The sequence below is a fragment of the Psilocybe cubensis genome, chromosome 6, assembly GCF_017499595.1.
Source record: "Psilocybe cubensis strain MGC-MH-2018 chromosome 6, whole genome shotgun sequence".
NCBI lineage: Eukaryota > Fungi > Basidiomycota > Agaricomycetes > Agaricales > Agrocybaceae > Psilocybe > Psilocybe cubensis.
The window spans coordinates 1,933,724-1,957,356 of NC_063004.1; the positions used below are offsets into that span (position 1 = coordinate 1,933,724).

Here is a 23,633-nt window from a genome sequence, read left to right on the forward strand (position 1 = left end):
CTGATGTCGTTCCCATACCAAGCAAAAAGATTCGGTTTAGTTATAGATGGGTAAAGGAAGGAGCCTGGGGAAAGGCACGTTAATATAGCGTCTTGATATCAGAAGAAAGGGGAAGATGAAAAACCTGTCGGCGTTGAAGAGAAAATTATTCGCAATGTCTTCACCCTCCAAAAATCGATTTGAATAAACCACTGGACAAATTACAATTATGCTGAGGATGAAAAAATATATGGTTCGTGCAGCTGTACTCACCAAGTTGACCATTAATCTGTCGAAGTAATTTCTCCATTTCTTCCCGTTCCCATTTCTCAAATGGTTCCGAACCTTTTGCAGGTCGGCGGGGTTTAGGAGGTTCTTCATTTACGACAGTGTAAGATGGTGTTGGCGGAGCATCTTCAGTTTCATCTTTGCTCGCCTGTGAAGCGCCGTCTACCGTATCAGAGGTTTGTGATTCATGAGTATTTTCATCTCCCGATTCAGACGGGACACGAGCCACCGGTTCTCCAGTTGAACTTCCCCGGGTCTGACGTTTACAAGGGGTTTGTTAGCGAAACCAGTTAATCAGTTGGCAACCATTTTAGCTTACAGGCTTCTTGAGCCGGTCGTGATGAGCCACAAATTCCTTATATTGCTTCCAAGTCGTAACGAGATCGTCTGGTACAGCATGAAAAACTTTTCTGTAGATTTCCGTCTAAAAAATAGATAGTAGTCATTTGATGCAGCATGAGCTAAGAATATTAACTCAAAGATGAAGAACCACTGACATTGTGCACCGCGCTGGCGACCCACTTATCCTTCCAAAAAGAATCGGAAATAGGATCTTCAAAGTCCTGTGGGTCTACGTGGGGTTTAGTGGTGGGTACAGTCCAAGGACGCCTTCGGGTGGATTTTCCTCCCAAGTTTTCTCTAATTATTGCCCTAGCACCGGGAGCCGCCTGTTCTTCGTCATCCAAGTCGCTTTTCAAAGACCGGGAAGGTGGCTCATCGTCACTAGCAGGAAACTTTGCATTGGCTGGTGCTCCGTATAAAGTGTTGTCATCTGCATGCAGGTCAGACGAGCTATCACTGGGTGCTGCGCGACCATTCGACGTGCTCTTGCCCCGTGATTGGAAGCTTTCTCCAGTGCCATCCGTGATGCTACTTCCATCTGTATGTGTCATTCCAGCGCGCTGCTCTGCCACAACCTTTTCTTCAAGTGTTGGAACGACAGAGCTTGCGAATCCTGTCTCTTTCTGACCCTCGCGGTTGTAATCCTTACGTTCTTCATTTATTGTATCATCTCCGACGTTGTGTCCTGCCTGTTTTTCCACGAGGCTCATCGCTCGAAGAACATTGGCAACTTTAGTCGATGTGGCCTCTGCACCAGCATCCGCAGCTGAGATATAAATGTTAGTCAGCTTTAAATATCCGCAAGTATGAATTTCCCAACCTTGATTAATGCTATCCTTTACATCAGAGGCGAGAGCACCTGTTCGTGTCTTCTGTTTAGATTTTTTGATATGGGTCACGCCACCTTCCTCTCCATAGGCCTGTTCTTTATCTGGATCCCAGACCTCCTGTTCATGTTCGGGTTTGACTGGATCGTTCATCATGAGATCTTCCTCGTCCAGAGCATCGACATCGATCCCAAGATGCTCTCGCATCAACCGAACCCTCAAAGTATGAGCAAAACGACCAACTTTGAAAGGTTTACCAGCCATTGTGCTATGCGATAAATGGTCAGTATAAGGAGCATCAGGAACACATTCAGAAATAGATTTGCCCGTGTTGAGCCCAGGAATCAATCCTCAATAATGACCCACCTGTCTATCATATCCGTATCTCGTATCACAGCCGCTAACTCCGAATCTCTGTCTCCTCTTTGAGACCTCTCATTGATATTTGCACTTCCAATAATGGCCAGCCGGTCGTCCACAATGCAGACCTTGCCGTGAATATAAACCTTGCACAATCATTGAGTCAGAGAGAAAGGGATGTCACGGTCAGGACGTGTAATAGCCTCACCTGTTCTGTGGTGAGGACATCTCCTCGCATCTTTGCCCAGTTGCGCAAAGAGAATACAGCGATATAGTCATCAGGCTAGGAGACACATCAATTACAGGCTCTTGCAAGTAGATATTGGCATACGTTGATCCCTTCTTTTCGGAGTCGAGAAAAGATAGAGTTCGGTCCTCGTGCAATCGTTCTGTTCTGGCACTCGAGGATTATCCGAATCTAAGATTAATTGGTAATGGTGAGCTACGCTGGAATCGGAGAAACATAACGGGACGGGACAGACTGCACTAGCGTCACTGTGGTCGACAGGAAAGGTGAAGCCAGGTAGAGCGGGTATCAAAATACAGCATTTCCATGGGACCCCATCCTTGTGCGCACGAAGTATGCGGTGAACAATAGCATCGCCGATGTTATTTTCGACCTTCACATCGTTCACCACGGTTCTAAATGGTGGAACGAATTCAGAGAAACATCATTGTCAGTTAAGACGTCAAGCATTGAAAGCCACCAATCAAGTCAGAATACTAACGATGTGATAAAGAATTGGTTTTCGATGTAAACGAAGTGTTCGGACATTTGAATCGCTGCATGATCAAGTGTCAGATCCAGCACAGAAAATAGAATAGATACATTGAACATAATATAAGTAGATGCCAAGTTCATGTTTCAGGAATGACAGACCTTTCAGATATGCGTTCTGGATCGAATGCTCAATCCTTCCTGGTGTGCCGAGAGACCACGGCCCTGCGGATCGACATATTTGCAGTTCACAGGTCCCGGTCAGGCCCATTTGTGTCAGCTCTCCTGGCCTGAACTCGGGCGGGGGCAATAGGAAAGGCATGACCCGAGAGTGGTTCTGTTCATTAAGCAAAACAATCATTCCTATGAGGATCCGACCAATCCGGTGAAAGGTCATAACGAATGCGGACCTTGATTCTCAGCAGGTAATTCCATCTTTAGCCATTTGAGAAAGGGAGGTAGAATGACAGTTATCACGAGCTTGAGAAATGCGCAGTTTATGATGCGAAATAAGGTTAAAAACGTACCTCTGCACAAAATGACGTGCCAAGTCGCGAGCAGGCTGCCCCACTATTTGCATCGCGACATCATGCCTGTTGCGGTGTGTTGTGGTCAGAAAAGGTGTGTCGTGATAATGAAACTTCCGGAGAAAAAACTGGGAAACATACTAACCAAGGCATCCTTGGCACCTTCGTACGGTCGTACATATCTTCTTCAGGCTTATTCAGATTGTAAAAATCTGACAGCCGAGGATTACTGTAGTCTTTACCTGAGAATTAAAATTATTTTAGTCTAACTCTTCAACTAGAACAACACAATTATCCCACATACCAGGCCAAATTTCCTCCCTGTCTGTATCAGCTGTGTCGTCAGTAAGGACATGCTGAGGAGTGTCCCATCTATCAGGACCGTCAGCTTTGGTCTATAAATTTGCGACACAATGTTAAACTGTAACTACCTCCCAAAACAGAGATCCAATCCGCCCATGAAGGCGATGGTTTGGTCGATGACACACATCTTCTCATGCTGAGTGTAATATCCGAGGAAATGAAAGAAGAATGTAAAATTGCAATCAGGCATTTAGATGGAAAATGACCAACAAATGATAACTCACATGCGCCCAGTAGAAGGTGCCCGTCTGGAAGTGCGAGGGAGATCTTTGCACCATTACGTTTGGGTGAAGACCAATCAACCGTTGCTTGGCATAGCTAAAATTATGAGACGAAAGAGATAGGATTAGAAAAGAAGGTTCACATGTTTATCTTTTCGACAGTCAACGAGACGGAAAGTATATCACGAGGGATAACAAATGGTTAAAGTAAATACTTACTTGCTGTCTGTTGGAGTCGTTCGATTTGAAACTTCTTGGCTGAGAAAATGATCAAGGTCAGGGGGAAGCCACGAAAAAAAAATAACTGGACGCACTAGAGAATAATGTATATCTTTACGCCTTCCTTGGCCTTTCTTTCCAATAGGTGATCAAGTCGGTACCTTTCTTTATTTGGACGACGCATCTGTAACTCTAAGGATGTCGTGTGTTTATGAGAAAAAAATGAATTCAACGGCGAAATGAGTTAGAAAAGAAATAATGAGATGGAACACACGTCAATTCACGGAGATTCTAAAATGAGTGCCTCAAGCCCGAGGTGAAACCAAACTCACCCGGAGAAAGCCACCAGTCATGAATGTAAATGCTCTCCTTGGCAAGGAGCATCGCACGGGATAGGTTCCAGAAATAATCTCGCTGTTAACGTCCGAGAAAGGGTTTGATAACGAAGAGAACGGATTTAAGTCGAAAACCGCATGTCAAAAGATTTTGACTCACCCCGTCAACTAGCCATTGGGCGGCTACATTAAGGCGAATGGGAGCGAAACTGTCAAATCGATTACTTCCAGTGTAATGCGACGTAGAGGCAGTCTTTTCCAGTGCAGTGATAAACTGTAGCATTTGACGCTAAAACAACCAATATGAAATTTAATTGTTGAGTGAAACGAAAGAGAAATAGGGCCGTACCTCATTCCGGGCAGTTAGTTTCAGCCTCATTTGTGAATTTACAACGTAAAATATGTGTTTGGAGACGTCGCCTGAAACCTTTTTAGCGCCTGACTTGATTTTCTTCACTGCTCCGTCCGCATCTCCCTGATCGTGGCCATCGTCAGCACCCTGTAATGGGTTTGTGTTCGTCGAGGGGTCAAGCATAGGAGTAGGCGGCCTCGAATGGTCCGAAGAGCCCACGGAGCCTGAGCTAACGCTTCGATCATCATCAGTGTCCCCGCTTTGTCTATTGGCATGACCGTTGGTATGACCGTTGGCCGACAGATTGTCTGAGTGGAATATTTTTGAGACATGCGACTTGATGGACGACATGATTGATTTTCTTTCCGTGTCAAGATGCGTCGAGGTGTGGCTCTGCAGGTGTGAATGTGCTGATGAATGTGCTTTTTCTCCGTTGGTTGTATCATGGTGATGATTACGCTGCTGAGCTGGATGTTCTGCATCTGGTTTGTCGACATGAAGCAGGTTCCCTAAACCTTGCCTATAGTATCTTTTTGGACGTTCTATTCTGAAGTCAGAATCAAGTAGAAAAACATCCCAGACATCAAGCTAGTATACATGTCAATACTAAACATGGTAGTTTTTCAGAGAGAGATGAACTCACTTCTCCTGGTTGGCAGAGTACTACCAAATAGCTCTCGCGCACAGCGCACCATCTTGATTCCTTCTTCTCCTTCCAGCCCACAGATTTTCTCCCGAAACCACCTCCACCGTTGTTGATGGCTTCAATTCGCAGGAATCCAGCTTTATATTGAGAACCTCCTGACTGGGCCAACGTTAACGATAAAGCACTAATCTCGAGAAAACCAGCCAGTCGGTTCGAGGAAGGATGGAACATCTATGGCGATATGATCAATGATGCGCGTATGACAATACAAAGCAACATGGACGTACAACAGCTCTAATGAGACTGATGAGATAATTCTCCAACGCTTCCCTCTGAAGGCGAGCGAAGTCTGCTCTATCCACCTTGCTACCTTTCTCCCTGCCTTCTTTCTTCAAGAACTTGAAGTAAGGAAGACTGGTGGTAGGAAACTCAGGCATCTTGTCAACGTTTCGATTATAGACATTCGAAACCGTGTAGTGAGCATGTAATGAAAGAAAATCTCTTAATTCGCGATAGATAACCCAGCGAGCAGCTCCATTTGCGTATTCACATTCTATGCGGAATACAGAACCATGACGGTGCATGGGGTGTAAGCTATCACTGACTCGGATTCGGAGACGATGGAACAGAATCGGTATCCTTCGATTGCCCCTTTCGTCTCTCTCTATCCATAGACGAAGCATGAGGGTCGAAAGACCGCCAGTGATCAGCTCATCGGTGATGTTGACTGCCTGGGATGTCACCATCGACGGGCCCGGGAGGATGTTCTCTTGCGGGTGCACGATGTGGGGCAGAAGTGACCGCAACTTGGCCCACTTTACATTGCCAATTGTAGGTTCCTTGTCTTGTGTTTTTTCATTTTCTTTGTTGGCCGTATCGGCGTTTTCACGGGAGTAAGGCACCGAAAAAGCACGGCGAAGAGCACCAGTCTTGGCGGCGGGAGAGCTGGGCGACGCTGGATCGTTGACTGAGAGACCGCGTTTGGGTCTTCGTAGAAATGTCAACGGTGGGTCTTCAGATTCGTCTGTTTCTGAGGCGGCGGCAGTGCGTTCGGCTTCAGGGGAATCATGAGTGGGAGCGGTAGGTGTAACGGAGGGGAAATCCATGGCCGGTTTCTCGTCTTTGGGCGATTCTTGGAACCACTTCATGGGGTTGATATTCCAGCCATCGTCTGAATTACTTCGGTCTCGTTGTCGTCGTTTCCCTTTGCGGTCTTCTAAGAAAGAGGGATGCTCCAAGGCACCGCGAAACTCTGTGTCAACGTCTGCAAAGCTATAATCTGTTTCTATTACTGAAGTATCCGGGGGTTGTTCGCTAAGAGTTGGAAAATATCCTGCATGATTTGCAGGGGTATGTGATCCGGCTATAACATAGGCAAAAGAAAGGGAGCGTGGAGGACCTGTCCTTGCTGAAGGGGTATCTGGTGCAGCGGACAGTCTGGAAAGAGATTTGGAGGTTTGCTCTGGCCGTAATCTGGGTTCAGCATCCGAAACGTCATTGGGAATTGGATGGTCTGTATCAAAGTGTGCATTAAACTGTGAGGGTTTAGGGGTAGGGGTATTGGGTGTAATGGTATGTTCCGAGTCTTGTGTGGACTGCCGAATAGCTTCACGCTGAGCGATGGCGTCGTCAAAGACGTCGGCCAAAGGCATGGAGAAGGTATAGTAAGTATAGTATAGTTTCAAGGCAAGTTTTGATATTGGATATATATAGAGTATTACGAAATCTACTCTCGCCTGACGTCACACCTCTGTCCAGCGCCACGGCCAGCTTTTCGCCCAAAGACAGCACCAGCGGTCAATCCAGAGCCACCTGGGTAGTTTCCATAGAACAGCCCTCCAACCATCTCTCCTGTGCAGAACAGTCCCCGAATAGCCTCATTTGTTTTCGCAGACACCACCTGCGCTGTCTCCGCCTCAATGGCTACCCCTCCAAATGTGAATGTGATGCCGCAGGCTACCTTAACAGCCATCAATGGTCCCTTTTCTATCACAAGCGCCCAGTTGCTTTTTGGAATAGCAAGTCTGATGTTTTTTGACTGGGTTGTCAGTCCGTCCTTCACAGCGGGGTTCCACGGGCCTTCGCTCTCTTTCCCCCTTGCCCGGACGGCCTCGTTGAACTCTCGAATCGTCTTCACAAACTGTGTCTTGTCCTTCAAGCCCCAGTGTGCACCACTCAATATGTCAGCCAGCTCTTCAACGCTTTGTGCCCATGCCTTTTGTACCACATCGTCTCCATACTCTTCTTTCCTGAGGTAATTTAGCACCTGGCTGTCCCATATCTGGAATGCGCAGCCATCTGGTTGCTGCAGAATGGCTCGTCCAAATTTTGCGTATGTGTAATTGCGGAAGTCTTCGCCTTCATCGACAAAGCGCAACCCATTCAAGTTTACCATAATTCCCAGTGGATATCCCGACTTGGTGTATTGATTCGTCATCTCTCGTTGGCCACCGTCGGGGGAAGCGTTTGCATCCCATGCGGTGCTGTGACACCCTGCCCAATCTCCGGTAAACTTCGCGCCAACCGCACTTGCAAGCTCAAAGCCATCACCCGTGTTGTACGGGGTTCCTCGCACCTTAATTTTTGGTGTTAATGATATATGCCATATAATTCCAGCAATAACCTACGCGGGCATTAAACCATTCGGGCCCAAGATATTCAGCTCTTTTCTCGGGGCTGGCTTCGAACCCTCCTGCAGCCAACACCACAGACCGAGCTTTGAGCCTGAGATAGTCCTCTTTCTTTTGGACAACAATTCCTACAACCTCCGATCCATTGTCGTTCACTAACAGCTCAATGGCTCGTGTTTCAAACCATATCTCTACTTGCGCTTTTTTCAAAGCGTTCTGATGCGCCTTCATTAACCCCTTTCCACCATCTTCTACACTTAAAGCCATACCACCCCAAAATTTATTCCTTCCGTCAACCTTGTAGGCTTGCCGATTAAATGAAAGCGTGAATTGCACCCCAATACTCTCCCTTAGCCACTGCAATGTGCCTCTAGAATCGTGCACAAGCGCATGCACAATATCCTCGTCTGCCCGGCCGGAGCCAAGCCGTTGAATATCTCTGGCAAATTCTTCTTCTGTGTAGGGTGCAATGTCTATCTGTTCCATTTCATTGGCCGATGGAGGGCATGCGAGAAGCGACATCAAGTCTAGCAGCCCTGCATGCGCCGTGCGATGTGCACCTGCTGTGAAATATCCATTTCCCCCTCTCCATTCCTCGGGGCATTTATCGACCATCAGAACTTCGGAACCGTAATAAACCACAATCCATGTGTATGCAATCGATGGATAAAATATTTTTTTTTGAGTTGGCGCGCTCGACGATGGGGGATGGCCGTCGTTTATCGGAGTGCCGATGGATTTTGCGGGGAGGCCCAGATTCAAAAATCAATGAGTTGCCCAATAACCCAATAACAGATATGGGGTCAATGCATACGAAATCAAGGAAGGTATATCTCCACCGCGGGGTAACATGGGGCATGTTTTCAATAAATATCCATATGGAAATGCCGCGTAGGCAAACAGCAAGAATAGAGGGAACAGGAGGGAACGCGCGGTGCCAATAAGTTGAAAGTTGCACCGCAAACCGTAGCGAGTATCGCGACCGACAAAGCAATAAGGAAGTTCGAACCGCCCAGCGTCAGTAGGATCCATACCCAAATTATACCACGGCATCCAAAGCGGGATTTCAGTCACAAAAGGAGATGGGGCAAGAGTGTCGATTGTAATGTTTTTCAATTGAAAGAGGAAATGTTAGGGTTAAAAGTCAGTATCAAGATAACTCGATAAAAATATAGTCAAATGAACTTGAAGAAAGCCACAATGACCAGTCCACCCTTGCCAATCACTTTGCTTGTACAAGCATATGCGTCCGCTGAACTTCCAACAGCTTCCAACCTTCAACAGATAGAGACCGAGCCGCACCAATGCTGTCCAATGAGAGGTCCAATGTCAAATCCGCAAAAACCCCGTTACTCAAGTAGCCAAGTTGACGCCTAAACGTTAAATATGAACGCTGATAATCATGATCTACTCATACAACTTCTTGCCCAGCACCAGCTGGCTGAAAAACCACCGAGCCCAGAGCCTCTGCACTCCTGCCTGAGTTAGCTCTATATATTTTTACCCCAGGATATTCGATCAAGCAATGTTACAAGATCCGGCAAACGCTAAGAATCGAAGTAGCTCCTTCTGATTTACGGCGATAGGCTAACAGAACAACAGCGACGTCGGTTGAGACCCCGCCCCCGACCAACGTTAAGGTACAAAGTGCAACGAGGACAAGATGCTGAGTTGACAAGCACTAACCTTTTTTGCATCCAAAGTCGATAGCAGCAAGAGCAGCACAACTCCCTGCATGTCCAGATCCAACGACGATGCAATCGTATTCGGCGTCAATATGAAAGGCAGACATTGTTACTGCTGTAGGAGGCTTTCTGAGTCCGCTTTTGCTATTGTCACAAAATGCATCCATTTCATGCAGATCTCGACCTGTTATTCGTTGGTCACTGCAATTCGATTACAATTTGCAAGGGCAATGGATTAGCTGGCGGTCATCGTGGAATGTAGAACATGTGTCCTTACGTAGCTTCGCTTATAGGGGCTGGCACGGTACTGAGGATACCGACGTCGTACACGAGAAAATCAGAACTTCCTCGGAACAGCAGCGTATGTGCTGGATTATCGGTCAGGAGGTGGGATAGGAGTGGAGCCAACGACACTTGAAGGTCCTTATTATCGAATTTGTTGATATGAGTTGTCGTCAGTTATCGACGAGTGGCGGGAAACCCACGCGCCAGCTGATTGTATTTTAATGGTCTATTTTTAATTATGAGCACAGGACAACGAGCACGGGGGCCGATAGTCGTAACTCCTATCCAGTGCTCTCCACATTTGAGAAGTCTACTCTAGCCCATTCAAGTCATGTGTACGCAGAAAATGCACGATTTGCCCTTGTGCTCAATTCTTTTCTGCTAGGATCTCTGGGACGTTTACGAAAAGATGATAGCTGAAAATGTACAAGGCATTTGCTATATCTATCAAAAATTTTGAAAGTTATGTGTCAAGCAGCGTTGAACGCTTCCCTCTGGTAACTGGTTCATTGAGATTACAAAGTTCACTCCTGTGCGTCTTGGCACTAAGTTTGCTTGCTGCACATTGAAAAATAGATTCCAAAAAAATTACATGGTTCAAAATTAGACTCTGGCAGTGACGACTTAATTAATATTGGAGCATGGTGACAACTTTAAGGTATGGGCGCATGTGCACTAGATTTTTTGGTCTGTTCCTCAGGTTATGATGGTAATCCAAACATTTGCCATTTTTTGCAATAATCACGTTCTCTCCCAGGACGGTGGAAGAAAGATGTAAGGGTACCATTAACATCCGAGGTGAACAGATTTTCTGCAGTGTGGTTGATTATAGTAGCATTCGACTGTCTCACGCTGAAGCATCGTAAATCATTGCCGCCGCCGAACTTTTTCCAGACACCAAAGAAAATAATTGATTTTTCCTGTGAATCTCACCGTTGAAGTTCGTGTTGTCAAGTCGTAGACAGATATCCAACATTCCAACTTCACTGACAAAATAGAAACTGAAAGATGTGGTCTATATTCCTTGTATGTAGCCACACCTATTAACCCCTATATTGAACCTGGACACAGTCAGTTGAACATAAGAAATCACATTGATACCAACTTGTGGCACTCCGCATCTGGCGGCGTCAGCGCTCAGATCCGTCTGTATCGACCCGTACCACATGCCAAGCCCTTTCCCCACATTCCGGTCCCGCGCCATGATCCAATTTAGCCATATACCTGGTGGTTTCCTACACCAGCCAAATTGCAGTGAGCAAGTCTGAACACTGGTTTTAGTGCTGTTCGGTTTAAGGATAGAATGACTTGTGGGATATTGCTGGATAAAATGAATAACAGGTGCGAAACAAAAGTTGGGATGTGTGGGGCAATAAGCCTCCTCCACAGATATTGGTCAACCCAACATCAGCAAAGAAACAAACTCAATCTGTAACTTCAGTGCGGGAACATCGATGGTCGGTTATTTCTGGGCTTACTTGTAGGGAAAAAGACTTTGAAAAAGTCTATCGAATCACCCGATGCAGCTCGTCAAGTTCACCAGATAGTTGAGTTGCTTGATCGATCTTCAGAACATGTTAACCTGCAAATGATCATCCTTGTGAGGAGGAAAGTTTAAGAGATCGGCAAAATGTATCGGGATACATCCCGTGATCTTGGAAAACAAAATATTAGAAGAAGTATTTTCACTGAATTCATTCGGAAAAAGTACGGGGATCCTGAAGAAGGTGTCTTCGGGTATCTGTGTGCTAGCTAGTCAGGAAGTTACGCTGATTTGAGCTCCATCTGTGGCGAGGAAATACGGGGTCGAGAGATGGCATTGCCAGTGTTCCAGATCAAAGTCAAAGACCCTCCTGGAAACTCTAGATTTATTGTGGAGGCCCGGTGTTTCGATATTTGCAATACCAATGACCAACGAAAGACCATAGTCGACGAATAAAATATGACCGCGATCACAGTTCACCTTCAAGATTTTCAATATGGCCGATTTGTTAATATGTCAAGTGTACGACCGTTTTGATAAAGGACCGGCTTTAGGAGCGAGCGCCTTATGTCAGACCATACGTGGGATATGTCACATCTACAAGGTTGGTTGCCCCGACTTCGAAGTTCAAAAAGTTTCAGCGGGTGCATTCGGAGAAATAGACATATGATTGACGTGAAGCGAGTTAGAATATGACGGTGAATAAGTGGCTTCGTCTAGGGCGGATGTCAACATAGTTTCTTAGTCTAAACACGAACGTACCTGCGGCATACCATTTGCCACCCAGACGATGAGGTTTATTCATCCCTTGCATATTCCCATATTGGGTGTCAGCTCCGGGGCGCATAAAGGCTACTTCACATATCCTGAAAGTAGGTATACTAAAATATATAAGTCCAGCACAACAAAAAAAAAAGATTTTTCAAGGGATATTTAACCGACAAACCGTGCCGCCTCCAGTGCTGCCATCGAATAAAAAGAAATTGGCGATAGGGGGGTCACGCCCTCCGAGTGCCTTTAAAATATCCTGAGCCAGAACCCCACCAACTATCGCACACACAGGAGAGAATTCGTGGCTTGCAGTTATTGACAATGATCTTTAAATATTGTTTTATCAATCTCTTAGTATCCAAAACAAGACTAAAAGGCACCTACTCGATAACGCTCCGAGGTTCGGTTGGAAGAATCTGCTTGTTCACATCCGCTTCGGAAATAAATTTATTGGCAAGAGCCTCCAGTTCTTCTGTTTGGTTGATTTCTGTGGGCAAATGGCCATGCACAGCCTGAAATTGCCAAATAGCTACAACATGTTTAGTACACCCAGGATAACTAGAGAAAAAAAATTACCGAGTATCGCGAAAAAAAGAGCTGGATTCACTTCTTTTGTCTGTCGTTTACTAAGGCCGCTCCATCGGTAGCCAATGGCCGAAGAAAGTGGGGTATAAACAGTAGTCGCCTTCACACTTCTTGGTTGCTCCTTTGGAGCAGAACGATCCCTGGTCAAATTTGAGTTGGATTTTCGGCTATTCAAAAAATATCTCTCACGGAGCCAAGTAATCATGACTGAGAAGGTCGCAAAATATATAGCCATTTAGCCCATAAGTGCCACCAGCGTAGAAAGGTTTTGAATGCTTTCGACAGAGTTCATTCAATTTGATCTGAGGAAGAGAGCAGACTTTTCAGAAAACATGGAAAAGTAGGATTGCAATTGACTCACAAGATTATCTCTATCCCAATCAGCTACGCACACAAGGTCAACATCTTTTACAAGGGACTCAAGACGTTCGCCTTCCGCAAATGCTTTGTCTGTTACAATCTCCACGGTCACAAGGGGGTTAAGACTTTCAATCCTAGATTTGGCAACGTCGAGTCTCTGTGCAAGCGTTGTAACCGAGAAATTACCACTGTATATCCGCCCTGACGTTGGAAAAACCTTACATTGAGACCCACGTCTCCATCTCTGAAGAAGAAACCAGCACCAAGGTCCTCTTCGCTGACATTTTCTCCATCTACTATTATCAGTTTCCCAATGCCTGCCAGAACCATATTTTTGATAGCTTCTGTGGTTACACCTCGAAGGTTTAACACCAAGATGGTGGCATTTCTCATTCTAAACGTATAACCATTAGCGAAATATAAAATTCACACAGGTTTATCATACCTTTGCTGAGCTTCGATACCCCAAAGCCTCATTTGCCTATCATATCGAGTAGCTTCTTCTTCCGTCAAATCCAGGGATGGATTGGGTTGCGTGTTGTCTGTTTCTGAATTTTGAAGAACACTCATTGTGGTGTTGAATTACTGTATAAGAATGGTTGAATGCACAGATTTCTCAGGAAACAATTAGACCTCGGAAAAACTGCAAAAGAGACGATTTGGATTTGGGGAGATGACACCGAATGACAGGAAAGGTAAACGCGTTTAAGTAATATAATTGTCCAAACGCGTATTAAAGAGCCACCGTCGGCCTTTGCCGGCAAATCATTCAAGACAGGAACAGGTAGAACTTGAAATTGTTTTCATTTTCATGTTCACGTTCAATATCCGTGAAATTGGTGAAGGTCGTACAGTAGTAAGTGATCAGTAAATACGTGGATGCTACAATGTTTTATAAGTCGACGTCGAAGAATACATGATGATGTGGTAGAGGTGGGTATACTATGCAGAGGCATTAAAGCTGAGATTCGCAAGCCTGAGATTCAGTAACGAAATGTACAAAACAAATATAGAAATAAAAAGTTAATAATATTGTATCACACCATCATACCATCGCCACTGGAGTTGCCGTCTCTGTCATCGTCCAATCTACAGAATCACAAAGCAATGAGCATAACCTTCGACTTGAAAAAATGAGAGAGCAACTTACAAATAATTCCTTTCGATTTCAGAAAGAATGCTTAAAAAGTCCCCTGCGGTAGTTCCCTCAGCTATGTATAATGATATTTGTAAATTTAAGACTCACATAAATAAGCATGTGCACGAGCTGCAGATGCAGGCGCCGTTTCAGCCTTCCGCACAGCATCCAACAACGTTGATGCAACAAATCTGACTTTGTGCACCTAGAAGGAACATTAGGATCAGATTAACCTAAGCAGGAAATGAAAACCTACCAAACTGGGACCATTGGTTGCAATTGACTGGATGGGTATGCTGCAATGCGAACTGATTAATATCTGGACAGACAAAGCTGAAATCTTCTCACCTATGCAAGATGTTCAAAAGGTCGCTGGCAACGGCTTCTCTGTCTTCCGCTACTTGATGCTCATCAAGATTTCCTTGTAGTGCCATGATAAGTTCGTCACGATATTGTTCGATAACAAATCGAACAAGTTGCTTTAATAAGAAAAAGATCAGTACATCATTTACAATGCATAAATAGAGTGTTCGGCTCGTACTTGAGTGACATAGAGATTAGCTTGCATCACAAGGAAAGGGTTGAGGGCATTAGCCCGCGAGGCATTGGGATTGTCGAAAAAGTCTTTGACCTCGGCGAAAGTAGCCTGGCGGAAACCGGCGCCGCCATACTCAGGCGGTACGTTCGGTTGGCTGGGTGTTTGTTTCAGTCGCAAAGGCTCCGGAGTATGGCTGAGGGCGGTCAATATTCTCGCCTGTAGTGACTGGACCTCTTCAAGCCTGGCTGTTGCAAATTGCCCTTGAGGCGGTGACCGCTTGTCAACTCGGATACGGACAAGTATTTCTCCCAAAAGAGCAAATATCCTTGACGTGTAGTTGAGACCGGAGACAATGGCGGTTTTTCCGTGGGGCTGCGGTAAATATGCACTGGGAGTGATACTAGAATGGCAGTTACATCATTAGAGCGGAGATTCATCGGTATGTAGTTAAATGACATACTATTCATCGTCCAACTCTTTTGGGAAGTGGACTGTACAATCTTCGTCTCGTAGACATATCGGGCGACCCAGGAGAATAGACATTGATTTGTCAGCTACACCGTAATGTCAATACTTCTGCTTCGTAGAGTGAGGAAAAGATAGGTATGTACCTCCAAAGAGAAGCCAGAAAGTTCGCCTACGAACTTCACACTCGATGGGATCTAGTTGGTCGTAGGAAGCCTCTTCGTGCATCCGAAGTGTCACTGCGATGTGAGCTGCCTCGCCGAAAGCAGCGTGCTGTGTGGCATCGTGTCCTTCACAGAAGTGATATACGCAGTCACTGAAAGAAGATGTGAGAAAATAAAAGAGGTTCAAGAGAGAAATCTACTAACAAGTAACGGATTACTACGTGCATTGACGTGGGGGGATCATAAGATGCTATTGTAATATGACGACTGGCCTCATGGGCGGTCTTGACAAAACAAGTCAGAAGGAGAAAGACGAACGCAAAAAATAAAACATACCTGAGCTAGTTTCCTAACCACGGGACGTTCCATGGGCAGGTAAGACCGAGGCACCTGGACTAAAGTAGATGCTACTGTAGACATGACCAAAGCAAAGAAAAGGGGGTCTCTTTCTTCTCGTCGTGAATGTAGGTCTGCCATAAAAGAGGGTTTGTGGACACATGGAGTCAAAGGATATACAAAATCGAAAAACAGAGCAATAATCAAAGATATAGTGTCTCTGGGTGCAATTTCTTCAAGTCGCCGTGGCCTGTAATAATATGATAGCGGGGGAACAGTGGTAGGAACGGGAACGGGCAGAACTTGATGTTGTTTATAGGACCAGTTGTAGAGTGGATAAGTACTGAACGAATCCGAAGGAGACGGGGCATAAGGTTGCTCTTCAGATTTCGGCTGAGCCTGATTATGTGGATGCAGAACTCCATGGCCGTTTGATTCAGAGGATCTGGGGCCGTTATAAGACGAAGATGGCACGCTATTCTGCTGCTGTGAGTAATGGGAGTGATAGGTGTCGGCGGCAATTGGGTATCGTGACGGAGGCATCGGAACGGAGGGGATGGAGGGGTGTTGATTCAGAGATGGCTCCAAGAAACTCCTCGGCGGACTCTTCGATCCTATACTGGGCGATACCATACTCTGAGGCGGGCTTGCAATGGTAGAAATGGGTGACGAAGCGATCTCTGCGTCGGGAACATTGTCTTGCGCGGTAGGACCTCCGGCTGCGGCTGCGGCTGCTTCTTGGAGCCGTCGGAGGTATCTAGAGGATATGTCAAGACACGCTGGCAGAAAACTGTCTGTAGAGCACGCACAGATTGGGCGGACCCCGCTTTTTCGGTTGATAGTCATAGGTGCATGGAATGCCTAGAGTGATACAGTGTTTGCAAGACTGTTTCGGGTCATCAGGATTCTCCCTGGCGCATCGAACTTTGCGCGCTCGACAGGCATCGCAGCCTGGATGAAAAATTCAGTTTTTTTATCTGACAGGAGAGAAATGGACGCGAACTTTGTGATTGTCTCCTAAGCGCAGGGGAAAAGAAAAGTCAGCACTGGAGTGAAAATTGAAAATGAAAGGAAATAACATGGAGAACAGTAAGATAAATGTCGAGAATGATAGAATGGAAGACAAATGCGGGGGAGAAGCTACGTGGGGGAGTGCGGGGTGAAGAAGGGCGAGAGGGCGGTTGAAAGGGGTGCGGTGAAAAGTCGGAGAATCAGGACATACTTTCTCTTGCTCTTGCTGTTTTCGGAGAGTGATTCCTTGAGATGGCCATCGTCGGAAGGGGGCGTGGCTGAAATATTCTCTTTCTTTGGTCGAGCAGCAGGCATGATCGTGTGGAGGACCGTATTTTAGAACGAGAGAGATGTGGGGTAGAGAAAGCTTGGTTTTCTCTTGAGCCGCGTACTTTTGAACTGATTGTCTGTTTGTTGTCCCGTGGCAACTTGTTTGCAGTTCGGGCGCTTTCGAAACTCAAAACTTCTTTCAATAATTTATATCAGGATGACCGCACTTTTGAAGAGACTGCACAGTGTCGGCTTTGCGCATGGCGGCCCAACATGAAGAGACATCACGAGAACACCCAGGTTCACACTCCGTCCACATTCGGCAAAATCCCGGACTCAATCTTGACCCGGCCAGCTGGCGACTTCTCCTCACAGATCTCCGGTATTTTTTGTCATGTCCTTGGGGTCTGTTCCGCGGATCCTCTTTCTCCATACCACCCACGTGAACGACACTCTTTGCTAAATATAACCACTCAAAGTCCGATGTTAGTTGCTCAACTTCTGACGTGGGTCGCGTTGTGTGATATGATCATCCGATATGGTACACCGTCTGTCTCGGGCTGGTCTCTCGAGTCAAAAATGTCAACAGCGTCATTGCATATGTCTTCCGGTGCAGGAATGTCGTTGCCAGTTACGACTCCATCATAAAGACTCCTCTGGAATGACGCCGCAGGTTTTCCATGCTTGTGAATACCGTTTGGTTCAGAGGCATTGCAGCTTCTGGTCAATGTATTTTTAGGAATGCGTACTGTTTAACGAAATTCTGGAATAGCAATTAGAGTGCAACAAAGCGGCAGCTAACAAGGTCTCTTGCCTGATAGCATATGACTCAGTCAGGTGCAGACGAACAGTCAAACAACTATGGCCCCCGACTTTGCTACAAAAACCATCAGCCAAGTTGTCGAAAGCAAAGAAACGATCGATCAGCAATACACCAACAAGCCAGGTACATATTCTCTGCAATCTTCGCAGTACCTTTTGTCGATAGCTTCGCTCGCTAGGTGTTGGTGCGAGCGGTCTGTTGTCTTCCTGTCAAATGAAAGAAATTTAATGCTGATACCTTCTGCTAAAGAGGATTCATCTATATCAAAAGACAGGCATCCGTCGCTTTTTACTCTGCGAGGTGAATGGATAGTTGTCGTCTATTCTTCGGAAACCTAGTAGATATGGTAATGAAATCCATTATACTCCGCGTCTGATCACAAGCAAAGATCGAACTCGGCGACATAATTAGTTTTTCCCCATCTTTCTAAATTGCACTGCTCTATTTTTCATCTTCGAGGATGTTTACTATATCTAAATAAATAGATAAAAGACATGCTGTGTAGTACGGTCGTAAGAATTTCAACCAGCGACAAGTTTCTTCGAAACACTAATCGGGTAAGAGTAAGAATTGTCAGTATAATACCACATTAACAGTCATTCGCATAGTATACGAGACACAGCGTTGCTGCTACAGACCGAGACTTTCAGATTATCTGGGCAAAGTCGAAAACATGATAGAGTTCCAAAGTTGGGTCTTGACAAAAGGTGACGGACCATTAATTTCCTCTTTAGGACGACGCGACAACAAGCAAAGCCAAACAAAGGTCGTCGTGTTATTGCACCCGCGCAACCATCAACTGGGCTATGATCAGCAAACCGTGACCTTCGTGCATCCCTCTCTAAATCCCAAGTTGAACACATTCTACACTTTCTTGAATTTATACCTTCACCTTTTCAAATGGGCGCTGGACAGTCTACTTCTCAATCACACGTACCGACACGCGGTCTCCACGTACTCAGAGTTACCCCTTCCTCTCCAGCCTTCCACTCAAACATTGAACCCTTTTTCGATTTTGTAGTCGGGTTCGAAGGGGACTCACTATCAGAAGAAAATGCTATCGATGCCTCAGAGCTGGAGAGAATCGTCGAAAGTCACGAAAACCGGACTTTGAATCTGCTCGTCTGGAACAGCAAGAGTCAACTTACAAGAGGTAGATCGCGTCGTTTCCAAAGAGCTTGCACCAAGAAGGCTGATTTTTTGTAGTCGTGCCTATAACTCCTTCTAGAGTATGGTCTCAGCAACAAATCAACCCGAACGAGTCGCAAAATTCTGAATCTCTCTCTCAACCATCGCTTTTAGGCCTCAGTATGCGCCTATGCCAACCAGAGACGGCATCTGACAATGTATGGCACGTACTAGACGTCATAGAAGGAAGTCCAGCGGAAAGTGCTGGCCTTGTGCCAATGGGCGATTGGATACTTGGCTGGTCTGGAGGTGTATTGACCGCTGAAAATGACTTCTATGATCTTGTTGAAGCCGTATGATTTTCCTTTTCCGAGTGCTGCTCTGCATCTAATTTTCTTTCACAGCACATCGACAAACCCCTTCGAGTTTACGTCTACTCGTACGATTTTGAGTTCGTTAATCCATTACTTGCTTGAATAAGCGGATCACTCACAAGGCGTTATAGCACACTTAGAGAGGTTGTCCTTATACCCAATCGACATTGGGGTGGAGATGGTCTCTTGGGTTGTGTGTTCGGGTGCGCAATTATCATATAGACAAAATTGTTTGTGCTTTCGGCCACTTCTAACCTTTCAATGTAGATTCGGACTTTTACACAGGATACCACCTCAACCTGAAGATCGCGTCCCTGGCACAATACCCCCAGAGCTCCAAGAAATGGGGGATGAATACGGCCACCAGGATCTGTTCGTGCCCGCGGATATTGACGAAAGTCAGCACACGCAGGGCCGCATTGCAAATCGGCAACACAATTCATGGTACCAAGATTCTATACCCAAGTCAAACGATGCCCATGGAGAAACTCGGGCTGTTCACAAGCAACACTCTCATGATCATGGAGGCTCCAGCCTTCAATAGCTTGTCATCGTCTCAGACATGGACGTAAAACATAGTTCATTGCTCTCCCTAGCCCTTTCTCTGTACCCCTTTCCCTGTCGCTGGATAACCTCCCATTCTTTGACAGATAAAGATGTCATTCACAGCCAGATCTAAACGGACCTACCAAGATCGCTTTGCTCCATCACAGCGATATCATCACACTCCGCATGCGCGCTCAAAGCTGAACCAAAGGTTTAACTTTGTTGCGTCGTAATGTTTTGTGACTGTATCAAGGGAATATTGCAAGTAATGACGAGCAAACCGATCTTCGGATATAATCAAAAAGACATTTTCAGCGGTTTATTGAATCGCATGTCAAATGACTTCACCTTCCATTGGCCAAAGTATTTAACCTTGCGGCTTCTATCATTTGAAATGTGCATTTGATTCATTGTCATGCTGAGGTACAAGGGACTATAGTGGGCAACGTATATGCCTCAATGAACGATAAAAAGGCTACCAATTCTTCTCAATGATCAGCCCATTCCGGGTAGACCGCTAAGTTCTTCGCGCACAAGGACAAAATTTGTTTTTCGTCTGTTACATTTGCGATAGCGGATTCGCGGGTCCAGTGGAAGTTAGTGTTTGCATGTTTTGCTTCCAGTTCCACGTGTTATTCATGAATATGATGAACACTTGATGAAGTCACAAGAATCCTTTCTTTTGTTTAAGACCAAAGTTAGGACGCCGGGTTCTATGAACGAACAACGTAAACTGCGAACTCTAACGTCCAATAGCTACTTCTACACTGTATACCCTATACGGAGGATACGTGGAACTATTTCCAGGTGGAACTTCCAAGATTCATCTTCATTCATTGCTAATAATTCTATCAGGTTGACCTTAAGATCACTTCTCTCTACATTTGTGTTCCAGCGAAGTTGCGCTAAAGCCAAGGGTTTCGAGGACACTCTCTTCAGATATGATTGGGTATTCTAGTATTTTCCATCGAATATTGGAGCGCGAATGGCATCCTGTGACATACATGAAAGACTCATGGAACGTTGAACTGGAAGAGCTCATCCGACATATTGAGATTAATCTGCGTCTCAAATCTAATCAACTCTATGTTTTCTTCTTGTCTTCGGCTGTTGTGAACTTTGGCGTGAAAACTTTAGAGTCTAGCTTGTTGATTGATTCTGGGGTGCCAATGATTTTCAATGGAATACAACTACATGAGTTTCCCAAAAATCGACTCTCCTCTACCTCCCAGGATTGATATCAATTACTATCAACGTCGTGGGCGGTATTTCTGGAGATAATTTTCTGGGTTCAAATTATATTTACGACTCTGTTCAACTGTTCCAAACCACTTTGACAGACGCAGTGAAAGTAGCTCAGATAATTGGGGAACACTTTTACACGTAACGAGGAAGTGACAAGTTGGATTAATAAAGTATATCACATAGCCGACACTAGGTGTCTATGGCTTTAGGAGATGTTGAGGTCCCAGAACCAGTACTGGGATTAAACTCTAAGCTTTGAGCAATCAAAGGCCATACTGATCAATGACGCCAATGAGATATTGTCGGCAAGATGAAGAACAAAGAACTCAAACCTTCTTCGAAACCAGGATGCCTTCCATTCCTAATTTGCAGCCATACATTTTTCATGGTCTCGGAGGCACGAATTTCATGCCAGTGAGACAGAAAAAATTCTACCTCCACCTGTTCTTTGTAAGATGTTTGAAGCTCAGAAAGTTTGAATGAGATCATTAACCTTGCGTATTGCTTCAAATGCTGCGGCAAAAGGCGAAAAGACTTCATATCCGATGTTGTCAACAGTTAAAGACTTCAGGATATGCTTGAAAGAAAAGGTCAGCATTTTCAACCATATTCACGGTTGACATACTTGAGCAGCGCGTTCTTTTAAGTCGCTCATATCAAGTCCTATACTCCGTTGAGTAGTCAGCCCAAAATGATAGGCGTAATTACATACTATCAGCAATTCTGTACATAGATTTAGCTGAACATGGAGCTGGCCTTCCAGGATTTGCAGCCATCCACTCTTTGATCCATTCGGCTCGCGAAGATGATTGATCCCTAGAAGATATGCGCTTTGCTCCAGGAACTTGGCATCCCTCTGACGGTGTAGAAGGAATGCTTTCAGATGGGGGAAGGGTGCCATCTTGCGGCATTGCGAGAAATGATGAAGACAAAGGGGCAAAAACAATGTTATTTGTATAGATCTATCTCATGATTAATGAGTTTAGCTGGAAAGAAAGACGATTACTCACGTAATACAGCATGGCACGATAGGTGTTGTAAGCAGCATCACGAACAACGATTGTCATCTTGGGAGGTACGCTGGCAATGGTCTCTTGAATTGATTTGACAGGTTCGGAAAATGGCTCGGTCGGAGGGCTAGCGAAATGAGCTTCAGATATGGTGGATTGTGTCTCTGATCTATCGCCATCCTCCGTGTTAGAGTCGGGCAGAGACAGAGCGAAGTCGTCTGTCCCGTCTGAACTTGATAACCGACGGCTCCTGGACTCCGAAAATTCTTCGTCATCGTTATCAGAGTCCTCAAATTCATCAAGAATCATATTGAGCCGCCGATGGCTTCGCCTTGATGTATGTGAGATTGTTTGCGGTGTTCCAATTGATTGCTCCAGGGGATCGGAAACGCCTTCAGCGAAGTTGGAATTAAACACTTGTAATTGTCATTAATGGCTTCCGGTCGACGTGGTATAGTCACAGAACCTACTGGTTTCGAAATATTCAGACCGTTGAAGTAACTTCTTGGAAGCCCAAATTTTTCGGGCATTGCTGAGGCTCTGGTGTCGGTTCGGAATAATAAATTGAACATCCGAATAGAGAGGATCATCTAGCAATGATCCGACTGTGTCCAATAGAGCCTTAGGAACAGGTTGACGGGGTAAAGTTTGGCTAGGTGCGGCGGGCGATGAAGTAATGGTGCAAATTATCACAAAAGCGTCTTGGGCCTTTACTGGCAATGACTGGTAGTATACACTGTCTCTCCGAGCAAATTGTGCCCTGTGGGATGAGCCGTCAGAATTAATACTTTAATACATTGAAAATGGGTAAGTCACCATCCCCAGTTGGCGGTCTGTGGAAAGTATGTTATCTGACCAAAGCAAAACATATAGATTGAATACTTACTTTGTACGTAAAGGAATGATTATGTGCTTCTTTAGCATTGTACAGCACATTCTTACCCACACTGAAACAAATAACAATCAGACTGGTGTCGCGAGCATAGCTCCTTTACGACATTACTTCCTAAGCTCAAAACTGAATTTATAGACTCCTTCGCGGACCCATCTAAGGTTTCTCTTGTGAATAGAGTAAAGATAATGGCAAATTCTTCACGTGCCTTCCAGAATCTGACAGTGAAGCCTCCTTTTCTTCGACAGTGGGCTGTACGAATGGCATATCAATCACAAACGAATCTGGCAGAAAGCAGGAGGGAGCTTTCACTCACTTCGCATGAGAGATATAGGCTCACAAATCCTCCTCCCTCTGTTCCATCCTTTGTTGGCCCAGCGTTAGCGTAAAAGAGAATCTGTCATCGATGTAGAGCTCCAATGGGTGATAGTATGTATAATATAGTGTCGGTAGTATATACCTGCCACCTATTATTTCCAAAGCGTATGGATTTAGTGACTTTTGATTTCTTATCGCCTTTCGTTGAATCGAAAAGACTTTTGAGCCCACTAAGGGTCCACTCGAATGTAATTGAAGAGGATTCTGAATACTCCGAGTTGATGTCGATGTTATCCATAAAGACGAGATGATAAGTAATTCAATGCCTTATTAGATCAGATGAGGGAGGCCGACTACATGCATGATGTGGAGTAAAACCTGACTGTAGTCTGCAGTCAG

The 23,633-nt window shown here is 45.4% G+C and overlaps 6 protein-coding genes across 6 annotated transcripts; 1 reads left to right on the plus strand and 5 right to left on the minus strand.

Moving 5' to 3' along the window:
• Positions 1-36: 36 nt before the first annotated feature.
• Positions 37-6,829, minus strand: JR316_0007113 (Phospholipase D1; the record flags this gene model as incomplete). The annotated part of the gene is made up of 23 exons (XM_047892856.1): positions 37-64; positions 125-191; positions 253-523; positions 587-691; positions 765-1,375; positions 1,430-1,704; positions 1,803-1,942; positions 2,005-2,079; positions 2,128-2,214; positions 2,279-2,438; positions 2,525-2,579; positions 2,677-2,851; positions 3,038-3,107; positions 3,187-3,283; positions 3,346-3,436; positions 3,629-3,722; positions 3,845-3,883; positions 3,940-4,036; positions 4,177-4,258; positions 4,340-4,468; positions 4,529-5,119; positions 5,175-5,408; positions 5,465-6,829. 23 exons carry the CDS (start codon positions 6,827-6,829, stop codon positions 37-39), a joined length of 4,938 nt encoding a protein of 1,645 aa, XP_047748138.1.
• A 74-nt stretch (positions 6,830-6,903) lies between these two features.
• On the minus strand, positions 6,904-9,599 carry JR316_0007114 (Fumarate reductase flavoprotein subunit; the record flags this gene model as incomplete). Its single annotated transcript, XM_047892857.1, has 3 exons — positions 6,904-7,752; positions 7,805-8,427; positions 9,494-9,599. 3 exons carry the CDS (start codon positions 9,597-9,599, stop codon positions 6,904-6,906), a joined length of 1,578 nt encoding a protein of 525 aa, XP_047748139.1.
• A 2,583-nt stretch (positions 9,600-12,182) lies between these two features.
• Positions 12,183-13,546, minus strand: JR316_0007115 (SUMO-activating enzyme subunit 1; the record flags this gene model as incomplete). Its single annotated transcript, XM_047892858.1, has 7 exons — positions 12,183-12,357; positions 12,416-12,560; positions 12,608-12,756; positions 12,806-12,918; positions 12,978-13,133; positions 13,199-13,370; positions 13,422-13,546. The coding sequence occupies 7 exons, from the start codon at positions 13,544-13,546 to the stop codon at positions 12,183-12,185; spliced, it is 1,035 nt and encodes a 344-aa protein (XP_047748140.1).
• Positions 13,547-14,013: 467 nt separating this feature from the next.
• JR316_0007116 (Transcriptional activator protein acu-15) lies at positions 14,014-16,943 on the minus strand (the record flags this gene model as incomplete). The annotated part of the gene is made up of 13 exons (XM_047892859.1): positions 14,014-14,065; positions 14,127-14,169; positions 14,223-14,319; positions 14,371-14,410; positions 14,463-14,593; positions 14,656-15,052; positions 15,113-15,206; positions 15,264-15,433; positions 15,486-15,565; positions 15,618-16,374; positions 16,427-16,568; positions 16,621-16,634; positions 16,840-16,943. 13 exons carry the CDS (start codon positions 16,941-16,943, stop codon positions 14,014-14,016), a joined length of 2,121 nt encoding a protein of 706 aa, XP_047748141.1.
• A 1,678-nt stretch (positions 16,944-18,621) lies between these two features.
• Positions 18,622-19,767, plus strand: JR316_0007117 (Golgi reassembly-stacking protein 2; the record flags this gene model as incomplete). The annotated part of the gene is made up of 4 exons (XM_047892860.1): positions 18,622-18,874; positions 19,024-19,202; positions 19,254-19,300; positions 19,509-19,767. The coding sequence occupies 4 exons, from the start codon at positions 18,622-18,624 to the stop codon at positions 19,765-19,767; spliced, it is 738 nt and encodes a 245-aa protein (XP_047748142.1).
• A 1,436-nt stretch (positions 19,768-21,203) lies between these two features.
• Positions 21,204-23,532, minus strand: JR316_0007118 (uncharacterized protein; the record flags this gene model as incomplete). The annotated part of the gene is made up of 13 exons (XM_047892861.1): positions 21,204-21,289; positions 21,347-21,455; positions 21,508-21,591; positions 21,640-21,677; positions 21,727-21,976; positions 22,025-22,440; positions 22,495-22,784; positions 22,841-22,857; positions 22,911-22,971; positions 23,028-23,072; positions 23,140-23,168; positions 23,233-23,313; positions 23,377-23,532. 13 exons carry the CDS (start codon positions 23,530-23,532, stop codon positions 21,204-21,206), a joined length of 1,662 nt encoding a protein of 553 aa, XP_047748143.1.
• Between the last annotated feature and the right edge of the window lie 101 nt (positions 23,533-23,633).